This window comes from Calidris pugnax, unplaced genomic scaffold (assembly GCF_001431845.1).
Source record: "Calidris pugnax isolate Ruff unplaced genomic scaffold, ASM143184v1 scaffold27, whole genome shotgun sequence".
Classification (NCBI taxonomy): domain Eukaryota; kingdom Metazoa; phylum Chordata; class Aves; order Charadriiformes; family Scolopacidae; genus Calidris; species Calidris pugnax.
The window spans coordinates 13,604,190-13,624,085 of record NW_015090893.1 but is presented as its reverse complement, the minus strand read 5'-3'; the positions used below and the strand labels follow the sequence as shown (position 1 = coordinate 13,624,085).

The window sequence follows — 19,896 nt, the reverse complement described above, 5'->3', positions numbered from 1 at the left end:
GGTTTTTTTTCCCCTTCAGTGCTCACTACTACACTGCTCTGATTTGCACAGATGTGGCCTGACCCTGTGCTGTTACTAAAGCTTGTCCTGTCTTTTGGTGGCCACAAATGGCTCCTGGGGCCATTGCTGGGCTTGCCCAGGGCTCTGTAATGGCAGGCAGGCCCTGGAGTGGGGCTGGGGCAAACAAAGGCTACCATGTGGGCAACTAAAGACAAGCAACCTTCAACTGCTTGATGTCTCACAAATTAAAGCCTGGGGTGAGACTCCTGCCACTGCCCCCGCCAGCTGCTGCTCAGCGCTGCCAAGCTGCGGAGCTTTGGTTTTACTTTTCAAAAGCAGAACAGATTACTTCGTTGCTTGCGCTGGCTGCTGATTTCACATCTGCAGCCACGTCTGCTTGGCCCAGGAGATGTTTCCTAGCACTCTGGACCTTTACCAGGACTCTTATGCTTCCAAGTCTTCATGGTCTTCAGTGTAACTCCCACCCCTGTACCATCTGAGCTGGTCCTAAACGCTCCCTTAAGTGTATCACCTTCGTTCTCTGTAAAAAGGCATGTTTGATGCCATCACACCAGCCGAAAATATTTCTTCTCTGCTTTGGCGAGTATCTTCATAAAGTATTTTTCTTAAACCAGGTCTTGTCCTTCAAAGACTTCTGGCCACAGGCCAGAGCAGTTCAACATCTCAGTGCTCCTGCAGGCTCTCACCTCCTTTCCAGCAGGACCAGCTTGTTCTGAAGAGACTGGGCAGCTCATTCCACCGTGGTGGTGGAAGGCAGAAGGCAGGGTTGCAGGAAGCCACACGTGGTTCACCTTGCGACACTTCTGAAGCTCTTCGCCAGCAGCCAGGCCACAGAAGAGGTTACACATTGCTGGAAACTCAGCACATTTCCCACCATTAGGTGACTGTACACACAGGATTAACGACTGGCGCCGCTTCAAACGAAGACCAGCTCAGGCTGGAGAATGAGATCTTATTCTCAGACTGGAAAATCTGAATTAGGAGCCATCAGACCTACCTACTGGTAAAAGGAGGAGTTCAGGGAAGCCCTGCTCTCTGCAGGAGGTTTACCAGCAAAGAGGAAACAAATGGAAGAGTCCAAGCTGGGAGACAGAAGGAAAACTGCTCAGATGCCACCCGCAGCAGGAACCAGTGCGGGCCAATCTGTGGTGTTAGGGCCAAGCTGAACTCATCTTCTGATCGCCAACCAGGAACTCAAAATGAGCTATGAAAACCACGATGACCCTGAGGGGAAAGGAAGTACTCAAAGGGTTGTCAGGTGACACCTCCTAAGGTTTCTAGCAGACCTGGTACTGTGCGTACACGTGTATGTGTGTGGATGTACGTGTCTATATAAGGGCAATTGTTCACTTCTGCACCAATAAAGCTGTCCTAAGGAAAGGAAAATAATACAAAATTATTTCCTCTGAAATAACCTCATCCTATGGGAGGAAAAGAAAAAAAAAAGTTTTCTTGACAAAGCACCAAAGAAAAGACAACAAGAATCCAGTCATCTTTAACTTAAACAGTATGTGGGTAGAAAAAAAAACCAGACCAACAAAAAAAAGCACCAACCAACAAAGATCACTGAGGCTGTTGCATTGCAGGAACTTAATGACTATCAAAAATATGGATAATTGTAAACAGAAAGACTAGGATGTTGTCAAGTCCAAGTTGGCTGGATCTACCCTACTAAAAGTCTTGCAATTATTCCAAAGTTTTGGAGAATCCTTTGAAACTGTTTATGGAAATATGTAAACTACTGTTTGCCAGTTGTTGTTTTTTTTAATTTACACATAAATACATGGCTACAGAATTTTCTGTATATTTTTCTTATGCAGTCCCGGTTAAGAAAGCTCTGAAAGCACATGCCTGGCTGTGAGCACAGGAGCAGCTCTGCTAAAGTCAGCGAGACTCAGCCTGGCACGTCCTTAAGTACCTTCCTGAACCGGGGGCTGAGTTAGTGCCCGGGTTTATGCAACGCACAGAAACATCACAGCATCTGTGACCGCCTGCTTGTCGGTGTCAGAGGGATTTATTATGTCTTGGGACTGTTTTCCTCCATCCTAAGTGTAACTCCCATTACTATTCCCAAGCACAGAAGACTTTAAAGAGCCCATAAACAAGAAACCTGCTAACCTGGCCTAGGTATTACGGCTTGTTTGGATTCAGTGAAAGGCTGTAATGATATTGCACTAATACTCTACCGTACCCTGTAAACCTAGCCATTAAAGTCTTCAGATTAGCACTTATGAAACAATCTGTCATTTCCATTTATAGTAGGCTTTAGAATTTGGCATCTCTGCCATAGCACCACTTTGATTTTTCCCCATTTTTAGTCTCTACGACATGGGCAATATTATGATGTTGGTAACATCTCTATAAGAGAAAAATGTTGCTTGTGCCATATTTCCATTTTAGTTTATTTTCCTAAGAGTCTCTTTTTTCCTTTTCTCAGCAATCAGCTCCTGAATTCTTTGATTCCTTGTCCTTTCATAAGGTATCCTCCTCCGTGTAATGATGTTGTGCTGTGACACTTCGTTATCCAGCCCATCGATTTTATAGGGAACATCCACCGCATTGATTTCTGGGTGCTCCTCGGTTGCGTTGGAAGGAGGTGCACGTGTTTTGGAAACGGGAGGAGGGCTGGTGGCAGACTGTGTGGTGGACACTCCCGTGGGAGGGCTGAGGGTTGTCAGGAGCTCCTCCTCAATGACATTATTCTTATTTACGTTAGAATCAGTTACATTGCCATCCTCTGTTATGTTGCTGTACATATTACAGGACTTGCAACACAGCTTATTGTAACCAGGAATGGAGCAGTAACGGGAGAGAACCTCCATGCGACAAAACATTGACTTGTCTCCTTGACAATGATCTTCTGAAAGAGAAAAAGGGAACAGATAAATAAAGAGCATCTTCACATTAATCAGAAAAAGAAACACAGCTGAAGCTTTGGCAGTGGGCAGAGGGTTTGGTATTTAAAGTGAGATGGGAAACTGGGAAATGAGCCTTCTATAAGCAGAAGCAGGCTTAATATTAACTAAAACTCAACTCAGTCCAAGGGATGCAAAAGCTGATCTGAACTCTTTGTACCTGCCCCATCCACGCTGGGCCATAACACTGGCTTCACATTCTGCAAGTAGTACCACAAAGACCATGACGTCTGGTCCTGCCATGGCTTAGAGTTCAAAACACACCAGTAGTGCCTTCTTGTTGCTAAAGCTACATTAAGCCCCCCAAAAGTCATCAAAGTTTATATTGAGAAACCTCTTCTCCCTCCTCATTTCTTGTTGCTAAAGCTACATTAAGCCCCCCCAAAAGTCATCAAGGTTTATATTGAGAAACCTTTTCCCCCTCCTCACTCCTTTTAATGCTTTTCTGCAATCTAACAGTGACTAACCACGGTCAGGGGTAGTTTATATTTATCTGAACTGTCTCAAGCAGTCAAATCTGTGCTTTTCTGCAATCTAACAGTGACTAACCATGGTCAGGGGTAATTTATATTTATCTGAACTGTCTCAAGAAGTCAAGTCTGATTTCTATGTGTGCCATGTAACTCTCAGAATTAATCCATCTCCCATTGGAGTGGTTTTTTTCACCAGGTACCTCCACTCTGAAAACAGCAGCGTTGCCTGAGCACGTCCCTTGCTTGAGAGAAAAGCAGTGCATTTTGCAAAAGGCTTTTCTCCTCCTCCTGAAAGGGAGCTGATATTTTTCAGGACAACAAACTCCAGTGCGATGGAGCCAAGCCAGTCCACTGGTGACTGGGAGACCCAGTAACAAGTCCTGATTTTTGTGTCACTGACCAAAAAACTGTAATAAAAGAGACAGAACAATAACTGACATGATTTAAGCTGTCAATAGCTGTTAGGACAATCTGCGCTATGATACAGGTGTTATGGCAGATCCTGATCTTCCTGAAATACAGGTGGCAAAAGGTAGGTGAAGGGGTTAAAGGGAGCTGGTCAAACTGTTTTACTGTCTGAGAAACATTAACAGACGTCTCCTGAGAGATTACTCAAGCCCTTGTGGTTTCTGCTCAGAGGAGGTACAGGACAGCGGGTATTGGCAGCAGATGGATGGATGGATGGAGAAGGGCTAGCAAGCTTGGAGAGAGGGCTACCTGTCCTCTGTCCTACATACACACTCTACAACTCCCGTGCCTTGGGGCTGAAGCGATGGGGCCAGGAACAACTGGGAACTGCAGTGAAGGAAAAAATCCCAACACAGCCCATGCTGAAAGAAAGAGGAGTCAGAGGGCTTGCAGGAGAGGAGAGGGCGAGGAGAAAGGCTGCCCGACCAACACTTGGCATAATTGGTAACAAAATATTTTTCTCTGTGACCAGAGTGCTGAGCCACAGATGAAATCACTTCTGCCTCTCTCCCTGCTCTTACTACATTTCCACCTCCTCTTACAGTAAAGGATGAGTAACCCAATTACTCGCCTTTATTTAGCGCGTACCGGGTGGCAGACAGCGTCCCCCAGTCACCTCTTACTGGGGCTCATCCCACTGCCAACACTGACTTACCCTGTCAGCAACCTCACAGCAAAGGAGAGAACCAGAGCAGATTCAGAGATACCGAGTGAGCTCAGACAGCGTAGGTGTTGCTTCCCCACTCATCCTCAGTTAACAAAATAGGGCATTATAGGTGTTTAATTGGCAAACATATCAGTCTAAAGTAAACCAGCAACTGGTGCTGCTGCTATAAAATGCTAGTGGTGGCTGAGGAAGGTGGAAACACCTTCCATCCATTGTCTTTATGCCCCAATTGTTGCATTTGTTGCAGAAAAGTAAAATTCTGGTTCCTATTTTGAAACGTGTCAATTCGTTTTCGTATTTTTCAAATGCTAAATTCAGATGCTGCTGGAAAAAAAGAACAACTCCTGCCTTAGGAACCTAAGAATAGTGCCTTGGTTTTAAAGACGTTTTCAAACCAGTCTTAAAGAGCTGGAATTGTTCATATCTGCATGCACAACTCTACACAAAGGACTGCACGTGCCTATAGAGCCTTATATACTTCTTACATACCAGGTAGGGTCCCCTTTGAACATTTTGCCTGGTGTTGCATGACCTTAATGCAAGCTTCTCCAAACGGCTTGCAAAATAAAAGCCAAAAGACGTAGTTTAAACAAGGCAGATCTGTTCTTGGCTTTGTAAGAATCACTAAAAGCCCCTTTAGAAAAATGCCTTTTTTTTTTCCTATCAAAAATATGTAACATCAAGTTTAAAAACACATGAAAATAAAACTGCATTATGTAATATGTTTGGTGACATCTGATAAGTTATATAAATAAACTCTCTAACTTATGAATGTTAGAATGAAATTCTCATCCTCTAGCCAAGCCAAAATATCCAGATTTACTGAACTTTTATTTATTTTTACTTGCAGTATGCATGACAGACTGGAAGTATATCTTCAAAACATCAGTAAGAAAAAAATAAATCAGTTTCACAGTCACTTTGGTACACATTAGTCTCATAAAAAAATATTGAAAAGCAAACTGAATTGGCACATCTTTAATATTATGTTAAATACATACAAAACACTAATAAAATATCCCTGATAAACCAAAGTGCATATAGACATAGTGCACAATGCCCAGATACCTTATTGCACCATTCTCTATAGCCACCCATCTCTTGAAACATCACTAAACATTGTCTATTTAAAGGTAACAGTCATGAATATATTTATACAGTTAAACACCAATTATTTTACATAACAGTATTCAGTGCCAGATACGTGTCTTTGCTTTTTCACCTTGTCATGTAAATTGTTAACATGTTTCAGGAAATTATCATATTAACAGCAAAATTTAAATATGTGATCACATGATAATGACAAGTTTGAAGTGCTACACTGTTGAAGACCCAAAGATTCAAAAATGCCACTTTTCCAAAGAACATGATCAATGCAATAAGGTAGTAATTTGCTCCAAGACTGCAGCTTTAAAGTTGATACGCTTCTACTATTGGTACTGACTGTCACAAACAGGTTTATGACTTGTGAATTCCAAATCTCCAACACAAACACAGAAGGTGAAGCAAGAATTCCAGTTAAATTTCAGTAGGTTAGGTCACAATCCTGTCTTGATGAAGATATGGATATGCACTGTGCAAATTAACCTCGGATTAAATTTACTGCCTTCCAATAGTTATCATTCAAGTAAAAACACTCCATATGAAGATTAACTCAAGGTACCAGTGTACTGTTTATATTTAAAGCTGGATCTGGTAAATTAATGCCATTTACATTTCAACATTAAGGCATTTTTCTAAAATTCTTCTTCTAAGCGAAAAAAGCAATAAAAATTGAGGTAATTCTGTAGTAATTCACACTGTTATGTTTGCCAGTTGACACATCTATAGAGCATACACACACACGCACACATACAACCGTACCACTCAAGTCAGACATGCACATGGTGAAAAAAGACCAAAGATGTAATGAGTATAAACAGCTCCATGCTGAGCAGCTGGAGACATCGTTGTCGATGAAAACATCGTATTGCCTCCGCCAGGTTAAGAAAAACACCACCACGCAACCTTCACCGTGGACCACGCCTGTTCTGCTTCAGTTTTGTTTCTAAAGTGAACGTTCGCAAAACTGGCAGAAAATTGTGCAACGGGAAAAACAAATGCAGCTTTTCGCAAGGAAAAAATATGTCAAACCACCGCCAGGAGTTTGGCGAGAGCAGGCGGTGTCATAGCAGCATGGAAAGTACCAACAGAAATTGAGCTTCTGCTTCCCAGTGAGCCCTCCATGGGTTAGAAACATAAACGTGAGGGTCAGGAATAAAAAATGAGCAGCAAGGGTGAGGAAAGCAATGGCACCGCAAAGGAAAATGGAATGGAAAAATTCTTTCACTCATCAGACTACCCTGTCGGCGAACTGAGACTAGAGAGCTATGAGATTTAGGGCTTTTAGATAAAGGAGAACTTTAGCACTACAAGGTGTCATTATTGTGATGTGATCACATTCACAATAAGTTCTCAGTTTTGCTATCAAACTGAACATCATGAACCAGTAAGAGCCTTTTTTCACCATCACCAAGCAACAAGCAAACCGATCCCAGCTCCCTTTCGGAGGACTGCAACATACCGTGGAGATCCAACTTCACACATCCAACACTTCAAGACCTCCACCACCAGTGCTACGCAAGCTCCAGAGAAGAAAGACACCGAGCACCAAGTGCCTGGTGTGAAAAAAAGATTCAGCCCAAGATTTAAACTTGGCAAAGTCAAGGGAACTTTCCGCATAGAGAGAAGAAGAGAGCAAAAGGCAAAGTCCACATTCGATGTGGCATGCATTTAAGGGCAAAGGCAGAGTTATAAATGGGTCTTTTACTTGAAGATATTTTCTGGATGGGGTAGTCTGGATCAGGTCTTGACAGCCATTGTATCATGTAGGTTTTCTTCGAAGGGTCAGAAACATTTCCTTGAATAGAGGGGAAAAAAAGAAAAAAGATGTAACACAACATGTATTAGCAGCAAGTAGTTGCCCTGTCAGAAGGTGATAAACCAAGAGAGTGAGTGGGTTCTGATGGTGAAGGAGCTGGGGAAGGACTATGACCAGGCTGTGCAGTTTTGGGCAGAGGGTGCTGTTTAGCCAGTTTGCTACAACTCGTGCCTCAGACTTGAAAGCCAACACTGAAGACAGCCCAAAGGCCAATTTTCCAGCAGTGTTTCTCACAGCAGCATTAAGTATGACCTAAGATACATCCCGTCTAGTTTAGCTATAATGCCTCTAAAAAGGCTTTGTATTGGAGACCGTAATTAACAGCTTGGTTCTAATTAATTAGGAATCAAAAACTACCCTGAGAAATACATCTGGAATAAAAGAAAAATATGAATTACTTAGTACTAGAAATATGTAAAATGATCTCACAAGTATCATTTGTAAACAACTGAAAAGCTAACGAGGATAAAGGCATTAGTGTCCTGGATTAACTAGGGACAAATTTATTATAGCTTAAAAAAAATTAGTTGGATAACCCCCTGAAGATAACCTGTGCTTGACAGAATGGAAAAGAAGCCTGGGACTGTTGCTGGAGGTGGGGAATGCAAAGAGGCATCTTTAACATGATGCCATTGATTAGCCACAACCCACCAGCCTCCTGCCGAGCCCAGCATGTCTCAGAGGAGCAGGACTCCAGAGGAGTTGTCATCTGCTGGCTGGACCCAGCCATCAGCACTCTCCTGAGGTCTGCCCCAGCTTCTCATGCTGCCCTGGGGCAAGTGGTGCTCCCCACCACGAGAAAAGAACAACCGCATGTCCAAGAAGCCCATCAGCCACACAACAGCTCTACAGTTGGAAAGTCTGCTCAAAACCAGGGCTGTGGAGAACTGCCACCCCAGGCAGATGGAGCACACAAGTATGAATTCAATGAAGGCATTTAAAATAAAGGCACACAAGTATGAATTCAATGAAGGCATTTCAAATAAAGGCAATAATTATTTTTTTTCAGCAAGTAATATATGCTAGAGAAGACAAGCACTTACTTGGACATGGAGGTAGTCTGCAAATCCTAACAGTCTCTGGTTTATTGTCCTTACAAAGGCCAATAGCATTGTCCCTGGTCCGGCACAGGACTGGGCGATCCTGCGTCCCATTGCCACAGCTGACAGAGCACTGAAAGGAGATGCACCAGTAAGACCCCAGTCACCACTTGGAAACAATCGAGTAGAAATTATGTTTTAAATTTTAAACCACTGCCCTTGATTCAAGCTGACACAGTACATTATCTAAACATTTAGTACCTATGGTAACTAAGAAGGAGCACCACTGCTTTTGGGGGGTTGGACTAGATTTCCGGAGGTCCCTTCCAACCGCTTGTGATTCTGTGATTCTGCTTTTTGTGATATATCAGTAGTTCCAAGAAAGAGTTTACAATCTGAGCAGTAGAGAAACAATTGCAAATGTGAGGAGTTAATTCCCAGTGTGCACCACAGGTGGCCTTCACATCTAAGACGCTCCCACCTTTGAATCTCCATGAGTGTTGGTACCTAACTTCCTTAGTGCCCTTAATCACAGCATCTGAAGACTTTAAAGTCTTCTTTACTTGAAAGAAAATAAGTGATAAAAAGAGTTAATTGCCCTTCTCTCAAGCTTAAGTCAATGATTGTGAGCAGGTAGAATTCAGCTTTCCTGATGCTGCCGCCCCAGATGGGTGGATCACGGGATCTGGATCACCCAGCATCACTGCAGGATGGCTCCACTGGCTCTTTCATCACCACCATCTCTCCATCAAACTCACTTTCTGTGGCATTCGTTTGGTAGCAGTGAAAGCAATACACCCTCCTGTAGGTATTAGTTTAGTGTGTCAGTGCATTTGAATAGAAAGCACAGAACAATTGCCAAGATTTTCTCCCCTGAATTATAAGAAATCAGTTGCTTGAGACCTCCAGCAAGAGACCGACCTGTGACCAGGGTCCTATTCTCCACTGCGCTGGGCAAAGCTCCCGGTTGCAAGGCCTCCTGCCCTCTGGACGGTCGTTGTTGCAGTACTTGGTATGAACAGACCGATTTGTGTTATCGTGCAGGGGTTGGATGCATCGGACAGATCGGACTTGATATCCTGTTTTCCCACAGCTTTTGCTGCAAGGCTCCCATTCTCCTGTAACCCATCTGGGGTGGCAAAAAGAGAAGAAGTTGAGTAAAATGTTCTCTCTCCTAAATTAGGTGAGTTCAGACTGTCTGTTGAACTGTAACTCTTAAACAAAGGTTTAACGGGATGTTAATACTAGTTCCGATACGGAAAATAAAGAAGATATGAAAAACCACCAGCAGATTAGTGAGAAAATAAAGAAGATATGAAAAACCACCAGCAGTTTCTTGAGGGGGTTTTGATCATGTCCTGTTTCTCATTATCTCTGAGATTAGCATTATTCTTTGCTTCTTTTGCTTTGATTTTAAACTGGCCCTTCCAAGACTGCACACAAAAATACAGTAGTTTTTAAGTCAAAAGCAGCCACCCAAGGGTGCTGCTGAGCTTCCCACGTCTCAGTGCATGAGCTGTGCTTTGTCTCACAATGTAGGGAGACCTGAGCTACAGCCGGCTCCCACAGCAGGGAATCCAAAACATTTGGGCTAGAAATGGAGCTCCAGCCTGGCCCATATATGGACACTCCACATGGCTGGCCATGCTGGTCACCATCTGCTGAAGCACTGGGAAACCCAGCTATGCCATCGGTGCTGTGTGTCCTGAGCTCGGGCAAACTGGGGTCCTCAGCCTCATAAACGTTTAGTCATGGGGAAAGCAACACTCCACTGAAAATCATGAATTCAGACCTTCTAATGTGTAAATCAGTTTGGCCACTGAGAAATGAAACCCACGGCTTGTAATGTGGTGTAGTTGAAAACTTCGTTGATCATTCAAACTGGCTTAAGAACTACAGCTACAAATTCTATGGAACTTCGAGAAGAGCAACAAGGACAGACAGGACCAAAAGAAATTTATGTAGACTGCTGAAAGCTTGGTCATAATCAAGTAAGTGAAGATATACAGCAGTCTATAAATATTTACATAATGCAGAGATCTGCAAGAAGGAAATGCTGTTCAATGTAAACAGTATTATATGATAAACTTTAACAAAAAAAATATATATAGTCTGAAGAAATATCCTGAGTTTGAAGCAATTGTACTAAAGTACTGATAAAATCCTGGGTTTAGAAATAGTCAAAGCACAAGGCAATGCACTAAATGTTCGAGTTAAATAAAAAGTGAAGTGGCAATTGCACCCAACTTTCTCTTTGTAGCCTATTGAAACTACACAGCTGCGGAGGAAGGCGAGCGCTGGGGAGCACAAAGCCATGAATTCCAAGGTGATTTCTGAGACAAATACAATTTTTTTTCCCAACAGTGAAGAAGTAGCATATTAGTGTAGTGGGTGTCACAGAGCTTCATAAAATCTCTTAAATAATTGCCTCTCCTCTCTACAAGTGCCGATGCCATTCTATGGAAACAGAGGTGACTGAAACATGCAGGAATCCAAGTACAACTTAGGATCCTATTGAGTCTTTGTGGTACCTGGGTCCAATTATATTTGCAGCTGAAAGAAGAATACAGTCCTTTCCAGAAAGCCTGAGATAGTTAGGTCATTACTTCAGTCTTCCAATAAATAAATGTTAAACCCTGACCCGTGCTGAGTTTATGGGGCACAGCTTCTTGACTTTTCTCTATTTCAATGTTTTTTGGTAAGGAAGTTAGGAAATATTGTGTGGTATGTTCTACTTATTTGCTGTGCTTCTTGGAATCTCAACTTGGTCCCCAGAGATAAAAGCTGGGATCAAAATACTCCTTCCCTGTTGCAGCAGCAACATGAGGACTATATGAGTCCCACATGTGGCTGGAGTAACCTGCTGCCAGTCAAAAAAAGCACCTGTAAAATGTGAATTTAAGTACTTATAACACTTGACTGGATAGCAAAGGTGAAGGAACAACAGGCATACCATGCTGTACGAGGGCAGCCAGAGAAATCTAACAGGTCAAATATTTTTCCCTGGGTTTAAATGTCAAAAAGTACACAGTGAACTTTAGAAAGATTGTGTTTGAGAGGCTGCACGACATTGGTTTGCTTATGTAGCACTCTGTAAATTTGTTCTTACATGGTTAATTCACACTGTGTAAAATCGACTGGCATAAATTGAATTTATGTCTATTTTTTATTACCTCAAGATGTCCTGAACACAAATGTCTGGATCAAGACAGCACTTCTTTTCCAATACAACTTATTTCAGAAGTAATAGGAACCAGCAGTCCTAGAAATAGTATTTCTACAAGCAGAATATAGTATCACACCCTCACAGTCCTGCGCCTCTAATGATGGATGGAGGTGAAGCTGAAGTCACCTTCTTTCAGGTGACAAGTGCTAGCTGGGTACAATGCCTGCTGCCTCCCAGCAGTGCTGGTGGGAGCAATGCTTACATGGGCTGGGAGCACTCCTGGAGGTTGCACACCCTGCGGATGGGCTTTGGCTTTTGGATCAACTCGCAGTAACTCCGATGAACCATCTTGTGGTCTGCCTTCCTCCGGCAGCCGTATTTCGTGAACTGGTAGCCTGGAGAAAGAGACTCCTCTTATTTTCAGTACTGGTAGATCGTACACAGGACTCAGAACAAACTGCAAAGGTTACAGTTGGAACTACAGCTTAACACACTGCAAGAGGAACTGTAAATTGCACTGAATAAACACTTCCTCGTGTTGATTTAGCACCCAGAATTGCTCATACCCTTTATGTTTCACTACAAGCTATAATGAGAAAAACAACAACATCTAGCATTTAAAAAACCTTCTGCAAACCTGTACAGCCCTGCTCATCAGCTGCAGCTTGACCCTCAGCCTGGTGAACGGCATCAGGGTCTCCATGTGGCCCCAAAAGCAGGGGGCTCACACTGCAAGGTCCACACCATGGGATGCAGATTTCCTAAGGGCTGCCCTGTGGCACTTTGAGGTTTGGCACCCTCACAGCTCGGAGACCCTCATCCAAATCTTGCACGTTTGTACAATTTTTCAGTTTCATAAACATAAATCAGAAATGAGCCACCCCAGATCTCCCTCCAAAAACATTTAAATCTGATTTCAAACTCCATTCACTATTTGTTTATCTATTTCTTAACCTAAATAATAGCCTCTCATACTCCTGGTCTCCCTAATGTCTTGTGACAATGAATTCCACACGTGGTGTTCATTCTTTCAGTTTTCTCTTAATCAATTTTGAATGCTCTGGGGTTTTGTTTTTACCTCCTCCACAAGGTTTTGAACATTGGGACCATTTCTTCAAAGCCCATTCATATGACACCGAGTCCTCTTCCAAGACATTATTGTTATCAACATTCAAGGAATCTTCATGGATCATGTACTTGTAAGTCAAAGATATCTTGGCACCACCATGAGGAATCACCTAGTAAGAAAAACAGATGTAAGGAAGAAAGATATGGAAGACTGATATCAGAAGCTATGTGAGACGACGTGAAATAGCAATCATCATGGCTCAGATATAAAAACATCCCCGGAGGGATTTAAACCTTTTAGCTGCACTCAACACATTTTTTTTTCCCTGATGAAAAAGTATCTCTGTCCTTATGACACAGAGTTTCTAAACTGCATATTAAGAAAGACTGTTGTTGATTTAGACTGATTTTTCTTGCCAGCATTGGACTGACTTCATGATACTAAATTTTTTCCATATCCCATCATAAAGGAAGGAAATGTTGTACTCAAATGAAAATGGATAGTTTCACTAAAAGACAAGGCAAACTCAAATGCACAGATAACTGAAAGCAGTGAAGAAAATTGCTTATATTTCTGATAAAACACAAATATTCTTATGATAATCCTGGGAATTCTGTGAAGCTTGCTACTTAATCCTGACAGAAATATAAACAATAGAAAGAGTTTTTGCTATCACACTGCACTAAGACAAATGCACAAAACCAGAACTCAATCTGAGTAAAGTGCAAATTATTGGTCCTTTGAAAACATAATATTTATTCCTCCTTTGACGTTCAGCTGGTGTAGATCAACACGTTACAGCTGCTTTCAGAGGGATTCCAAACCAATATACCCCTACTCATGGCAATCTCTTGGTTGCTGGCTTGCAATAAAAGAAGAATATAGTTGGGTGGGTTTGGGAAGTGCAGAACTGGCTGTGCCCTGACAAAGTCAGCCTGAAAACACAAGAATCCTGTGTCTGCCTCCACGGGATACATTTTCAAAACACGGACGGGAGGAGGAGCTATTAGATCTAGCTGATACAAAATATTTTGACCTTTGGTTAACTAATGCTCACGTGTCAGATATGATTAGTAAGCTGGAGATTCTCTACGCAGTGGCCATTTGCTAGGCCATCCACAGGAAATAATCAGGAGAGTTAGTTGCTCAACACATAACCCTGAGTTGTAACAGCTCTTGTACAGAGCAATGAATTAGGAGATGGGAATTAAAATACATCTTCCATTGTCTTATAATTGAAGCAGATGTCTTCTTGTAACTCACAAGAGGAATCTAATATATTTTATAGCACATTATGGCTCCGTACCCCTGACATTGTGTTCTGTAGAAGATGGTTTTCATTTGACTTACCAGAATAACTATTCCATGACGCAGTGGCCCCATGGTCTGCACGGTTTCTCTATCGTCGTCATTCCGATACTCCCACTCCACACCCATGTCAATAAATACTTTAGAGTCTGGCACATAGTTGTCTTCGCTTAGAATGTATTTCCCCGTTTCACGATTTTTAATTGCTAGGAACAACAGAAGAAAAGTGAATACGAGAAATCTGCTTCTCATCTTGATTTTTGTTCTGCTCTTGTCCCACTGGAAGAAGCAGGAAAGGCCAGTGTGCACTTTCCCTCTGTTCCCTCACAGGTTTGGAAAGACTTTTTCAGGTGTTTCACTGAAGTGCCAACGCTTTCCTGCTCAGCTCCGGGAACATCAATCGCCCTTTTTTTCCCTTTTTCATAGCCTGCCTCGCCAGAGAAATGAGGCCAGCGTGACTGCGCCGCGTGCGGCCGTCTGCTGCTCCCCTCTAACAACTTCTGAACCCACTGCCCAAATCCGAGCCAATTTGACAGCCAGCGGGGGGGCCCACGGCTACTCAGCTCTTCGACACGTTGTAGGGCAGCTCAGAGGGCTGTTACTGCTCCGTGAGAGAAAGGCTACGGGGCTGACCCCCAGCGGGTCCCCACAGTGAGAGCGAGACGCCAGACACTGTATTAATTCTCCTGCTCAGACCCAGCCCTGACACCGACACAGCCCTGCTTTAGCTCCCCTGGCTTTGCAGGCGCCTGTCAACATGTGCAGTGCCTGATTCCTCCGGTTCAGGTACCATCAGTGTCCCATCCATCACCTGGAGAGACTTCAGCCACCTTTCTATCAGAACTCTTGGTTTTCCCCCCAGATGGAAAATGTGCTCTCCTCGTTAGAAGAAACCGGCACCGTTTATTTACCACCAGATTTTAACTCCCTTCTGTCTCTAGCAGCTTCCCAAGCATCCTCTGGCCTTCACAGAGCAAGGTGTCCATGTCCCCCACTTGCCCCACACCAAAAGAAGAACCTCATTTGAATGGGCCAGCGATGGCTCTCCCGATCCCCGGGGCCAGGCTGCACTGAGCAGGAGGGAAGCGTTTGCTGGTGAGAAGCTGGGATGTCTCACGATACAATTAGCAGGCCATTCGCTGTGAATCCACTTCCAATTAATAACAGCCTACTAGACACTGCTTCGCATTGATTACTGGGCACTGTGAGGAGCAGATTTCAATTACTTTCTAAGCTGCGGGATTGATCGGGCAGCCTCGTGTCAATTCTGTTAGCAACGGGGCAGAATCCGAAAGGGATTTGGATGTAGCTGGGAAATGACCGAGGATGGGAAGCACGTTATGAGAGATGCACCCTGTAATGTAATTCAGCTCCTCTTCCAGCAGCTCTCACACATGCACATGCCATTGCAGAGCTCTTCTGGTTAGGACACCAGGGAATACAGCACAGGGAAATCAAATTGCCAAACAAGTTTCCTAATTTAACATACTTAAGGGAGGTACGTGGCGTGGGAGGATAATGGGTAAACAAATGCATAAACACATTGTCAAGCTCCAGAGACAAAAATAGAGAGTAGAAAAAAAAAAAAATATTCTGACTGAAAATTTTCCTACTTGTTACATACTTACCAAGATTATGACTGGTGGCGTCTGTTTCCTGTATAAGTAAATGTCTTGCACCAACAGGAATTTCAAACATCTTAATGTGCCCTTTATTGTAGTATTTGAAAAGATAGTAACTGGTTAGTTAGTATGCATAAACAGGAAGAAGTAGTATTTGAAAAGATAGTAACTGGTTAGTATGCATAAACAGGAAGAGTCTGTCTTAGGTTTTTAAATAAATCTCATTTTCTAAAAGCAGGGTGTATTACAGCAAGCTGAACCTGATCCAGCATCATTCCCATCCCTACTTCTGTGCCAGGTGATGGAAAATAACAGGACAAAGGGCTTTGGGTCAGAAGAAAAATGCCTTTAGTATCATCAACAGACTTTGCTTCAGACTAAAATGGGCTTTGAGTGCCATATGCACCCACAGAGCTCCTGTCTGACAGTGAGAGATGATGACATTTTATTGCAGCGCTCCAGTGGCTCGGACAGAGCAGCTGAGTGACATCAGTGGCACAAATAAGCTCCAACAAGGAGCACTGAAGCCCTCCTCTGTGCATGCACAGCCCCTGAGATCAGCACACTTAACTGACCACAGGACAAAAGCCTCATTTTCAAATTCTAGACACATCTCAAAGTAAAGTCCAGAGAGTTTACTGGAATTAGGGATGCTGCAAATGACTTGTGATTGCTCTGGTACTTTCCATGAAACAGAAGAGATGAAACAAAAATACCCTGAATTCCCCAGAACAGCCACCGAAAGCACTGACCTTGTTTCTTTGGTACTCTTGAAAATGTTCCTTTCACCACTTTGCAGTGGGAATTATCTCCTCCACAAACACCACACTTGTCTTCCTGCTTCGTGGAACCTATGACCCTGTCACACCCGACTTTCTGTGCACAAAAGAGAAAAACAATCATTCTTATTTATCCACACTTCAAGCCAAATGAGCTTTCACTTCAGATATCAAACACCAGACTCCTGCTTCAGCAAAGAAGTAGAAATTGTAGTTTTTCTTGGAAGATCAACAGCTAAACAGGTTTTAAAACTTCCAGTTCCTATAATAGCTGACAATCAGGTGATTATATTCTTATATTATGTTTCACAGTGGTCTTCTTGCTGGAGGAGAGCAGCACAGTTAAGGAAAAGCTCTTAAGCCTCAGCTTATCTCAAAGCAGATGCTTAAATTCCAGGAGAATCAAGGCATCTATGTGAGGATAAGCACCTCCACCAGTGCTTTGCTAAGTCAGAGCCTCTAATTCCTCTGAAAGATGACCTGCGGCAGATCCCCCAACTTGGAGGAACTGTCATTGATTTTTTTTAAAAATAGCACGATCAAATACAGAGAGAACACACATCAGCCACATCTTAACACTGCTTTTCTTGAAAGCTGCTGCGTATTCCTATTTCATTGTACATTCCACCCCCACTAAACCTCAGCAGGAAAAGCTTTCATTGAAACCTAATTGTAATAGCTCATCTTAAAATACTGCATTAAATATTACTTGTGTAGGTAGGCGCTGTTGGAATTGAGTCACATGCAATGTGATGGCAACTGTGAATATCACACATAATATTGTGACAATAATCCTAATGAAATCTCCTCATTGCCCAAAGCGTTATTATACTTACTTAAATAGTCCTTCTTGGGGAGAAACACTTGAGCTACCATTTTAAATGTTTTCACAATAATAAACTCTGAAACTCAGAAGCTTACCAAGCAGTCTCCCCGCACGCAGATGCTGTAAGCATCTTTGTAGGAGCAGCGGGTCCCATCGTGTACCATCCTTTTCATGTACACCACATCCCCTGTCTCCTTTGATTCGCAATACAGGTGGCACCTTTCCTTGGCTGAAAAATAAAATAACCCAAATTGTGCGTGTTCAGCTCTAAGGGTAGTTGCTGACTTTGTGAACGACACTTTCAATAGCGTTAGCAATCTCTTCTTCCTCGCATACATCACCGAACGCAATACGGTACCCCATAAATCATCAATGCTTATCCCCTTTCAAAGGCTACGTGATCACTTGGAAACTGCTGAATCATAAAGCACCCACGTGTCATCATTAGCAGACAGTCTGAAAAATAACAGATCATTTACTTTGATCGGGGGGGGGCTTCTATTTAATCCTTTGTCGGATGATGCAATCTGGCAGAGGTTTCCGCAATCTGCTGCCTGAGTACCTGGGAGAGATGCAGGTTTCTGCATCAGTTTCTCCTGCACTGCACTTAAATCTGAGAAAAGCATAAGTCCTTTTGCCATTAAAAGCTGCTGTTTGACACCAGGTGAATCTGGCACCCAAAATGTCTTCAGAGACAGCCAGACCACACTATTTCTGCCTACACATGAAGTTAATTCTCCCTTATTGTTGTACTTGTATTTATGATAGTTTACATCATTAAACAAGATGAGATGCCAAAGAGATTCAGAAAAAAAATGTTTTTTACTACTAACACGTGCACAAACAGCCAGACAGGGGTACCTCTTTCTCCTAACCTGTTCCAAAGAGGTAAGAACAAAAAAGAGAGCTGAAATGACCAGTCAGTGGCTGAACAAAGTTGTATTCCACCAGTGTCTTTCATTTTACCCACATCTCATGCTCTCCCCAGCCCCGTAATAGGATTCACTATGCTTTCCTTGGCAGTGAAGAACAGATGGTTGTTCTGTTAGATGAAACAAATAAAGATTCTGCTATTTTAACATGATTAAAAGTTGGGACACTTTTCCCACCATTTAAAACAATAAAGACCTTTCTGTTATTGCAGTTGAATTAAAATAAATCTTCACAGGCCCTTTGCGTTCTTGCCCTGTACAGTTCCATGGCCTCTGCCCTCTTTTAATAAAGTCCTTGTTATTGCTGCTGATGTCCTCATGGCCACTGGGTATTGGTACATCAGAGACCTTTGTTACTGCTCCTGAACAGCGCAGAGATGTCACGCTAAAAATGTAGGGTCGAAATATTAAAGCAGGTACTTTTTACTTCTTTTGTGCAGATTCTTAATAGGGCGCTATTAAGATCATAATAGCCACAGACAGACCTAACGTATTTGCATATATTAGAAATGTTAAACTCTGCACAAGACACAGACGTGTACGCAGACACGCACCCATGGTATGTACCCACACCCACCCCGCACATACCATACATTCACTGCACGCGATTAAATGAGCGTATCAGAAGGTCTGACTGGGTGCCAACATCTTTGTGCAGGGCTTTATTTTAGAGAGGGTTCTTTTCCTATTGCCTCATGGGAACAGTAAATGTGCAAGCGCCGTTAAATTGGACCCTGTTAATTGCAAAGAATAATCTCCTTTCTATTCACTGTTGTTGGGCACAGAAGAGGTATAGGAGCGTGGACACGACCATGTCGATTCCCTGCTTCCCATATGTTTCCTTAACACTGCTTTTCTTGAAAGCTGCTGCGTATTCCTATTTCATTGTACATTCCACCCCCACTAAACCTCAGCAGGAAAAGCTTTCATTGAAACCTAATTGTAATAGCTCATCTTAAAATACTGCATTAAATATTACTTGTGTAGGTAGGCGCTGTTGGAATTGAGTCACATGCAATGTGATGGCAACTGTGAATATCACACATAATATTGTGACAATAATCCTAATGAAATCTCCTCATTGCCCAAAGCGTTATTATACTTACTTAAATAGTCCTTCTTGGGGAGAAACACTTGAGCTACCATTTTAAATGTTTTCACAATAATAAACTCTGAAACTCAGAAGCTTACCAAGCAGTCTCCCCGCACGCAGATGCTGTAAGCATCTTTGTAGGAGCAGCGGGTCCCATCGTGTACCATCCTTTTCATGTACACCACATCCCCTGTCTCCTTTGATTCGCAATACAGGTGGCACCTTTCCTTGGCTGAAAAATAAAATAACCCAAATTGTGCGTGTTCAGCTCTAAGGGTAGTTGCTGACTTTGTGAACGACACTTTCAATAGCGTTAGCAATCTCTTCTTCCTCGCATACATCACCGAACGCAATACGGTACCCCATAAATCATCAATGCTTATCCCCTTTCAAAGGCTATGTGATCACTTGGAAACTGCTGAATCATAAAGCACCCACGTGTCATCATTAGCAGACAGTCTGAAAAATAACAGATCATTTACTTTGATCGGGGGGGGGCTTCTATTTAATCCTTTGTCGGATGATGCAATCTGGCAGAGGTTTCCGCAATCTGCTGCCTGAGTACCTGGGAGAGATGCAGGTTTCTGCATCAGTTTC

The 19,896-nt window shown here is 42.8% G+C and overlaps 1 protein-coding gene across 1 annotated transcript in view; it reads right to left on the bottom strand.

Moving 5' to 3' along the window:
• Positions 1-756: 756 nt before the first annotated feature.
• Positions 757-19,896, bottom strand: part of ADAMTS2 (ADAM metallopeptidase with thrombospondin type 1 motif 2) — a 189,442-nt gene continuing 170,302 nt past the window's right edge. Inside the window, exons 13-22 of the mRNA XM_014948231.1 lie at positions 19,398-19,531; positions 16,422-16,545; positions 15,676-15,756; positions 14,090-14,253; positions 12,749-12,908; positions 11,933-12,065; positions 9,426-9,633; positions 8,508-8,637; positions 7,354-7,443; positions 757-2,881 (exon numbers count right to left, since the gene is read on the bottom strand). Of these exons, the coding sequence (XP_014803717.1) occupies positions 2,418-2,881; positions 7,354-7,443; positions 8,508-8,637; positions 9,426-9,633; positions 11,933-12,065; positions 12,749-12,908; positions 14,090-14,253; positions 15,676-15,756; positions 16,422-16,545; positions 19,398-19,531 (1,688 nt within the window). The 3' untranslated portion in view covers positions 757-2,417. The remainder of the gene's footprint in view (positions 2,882-7,353; positions 7,444-8,507; positions 8,638-9,425; positions 9,634-11,932; positions 12,066-12,748; positions 12,909-14,089; positions 14,254-15,675; positions 15,757-16,421; positions 16,546-19,397; positions 19,532-19,896) is intronic.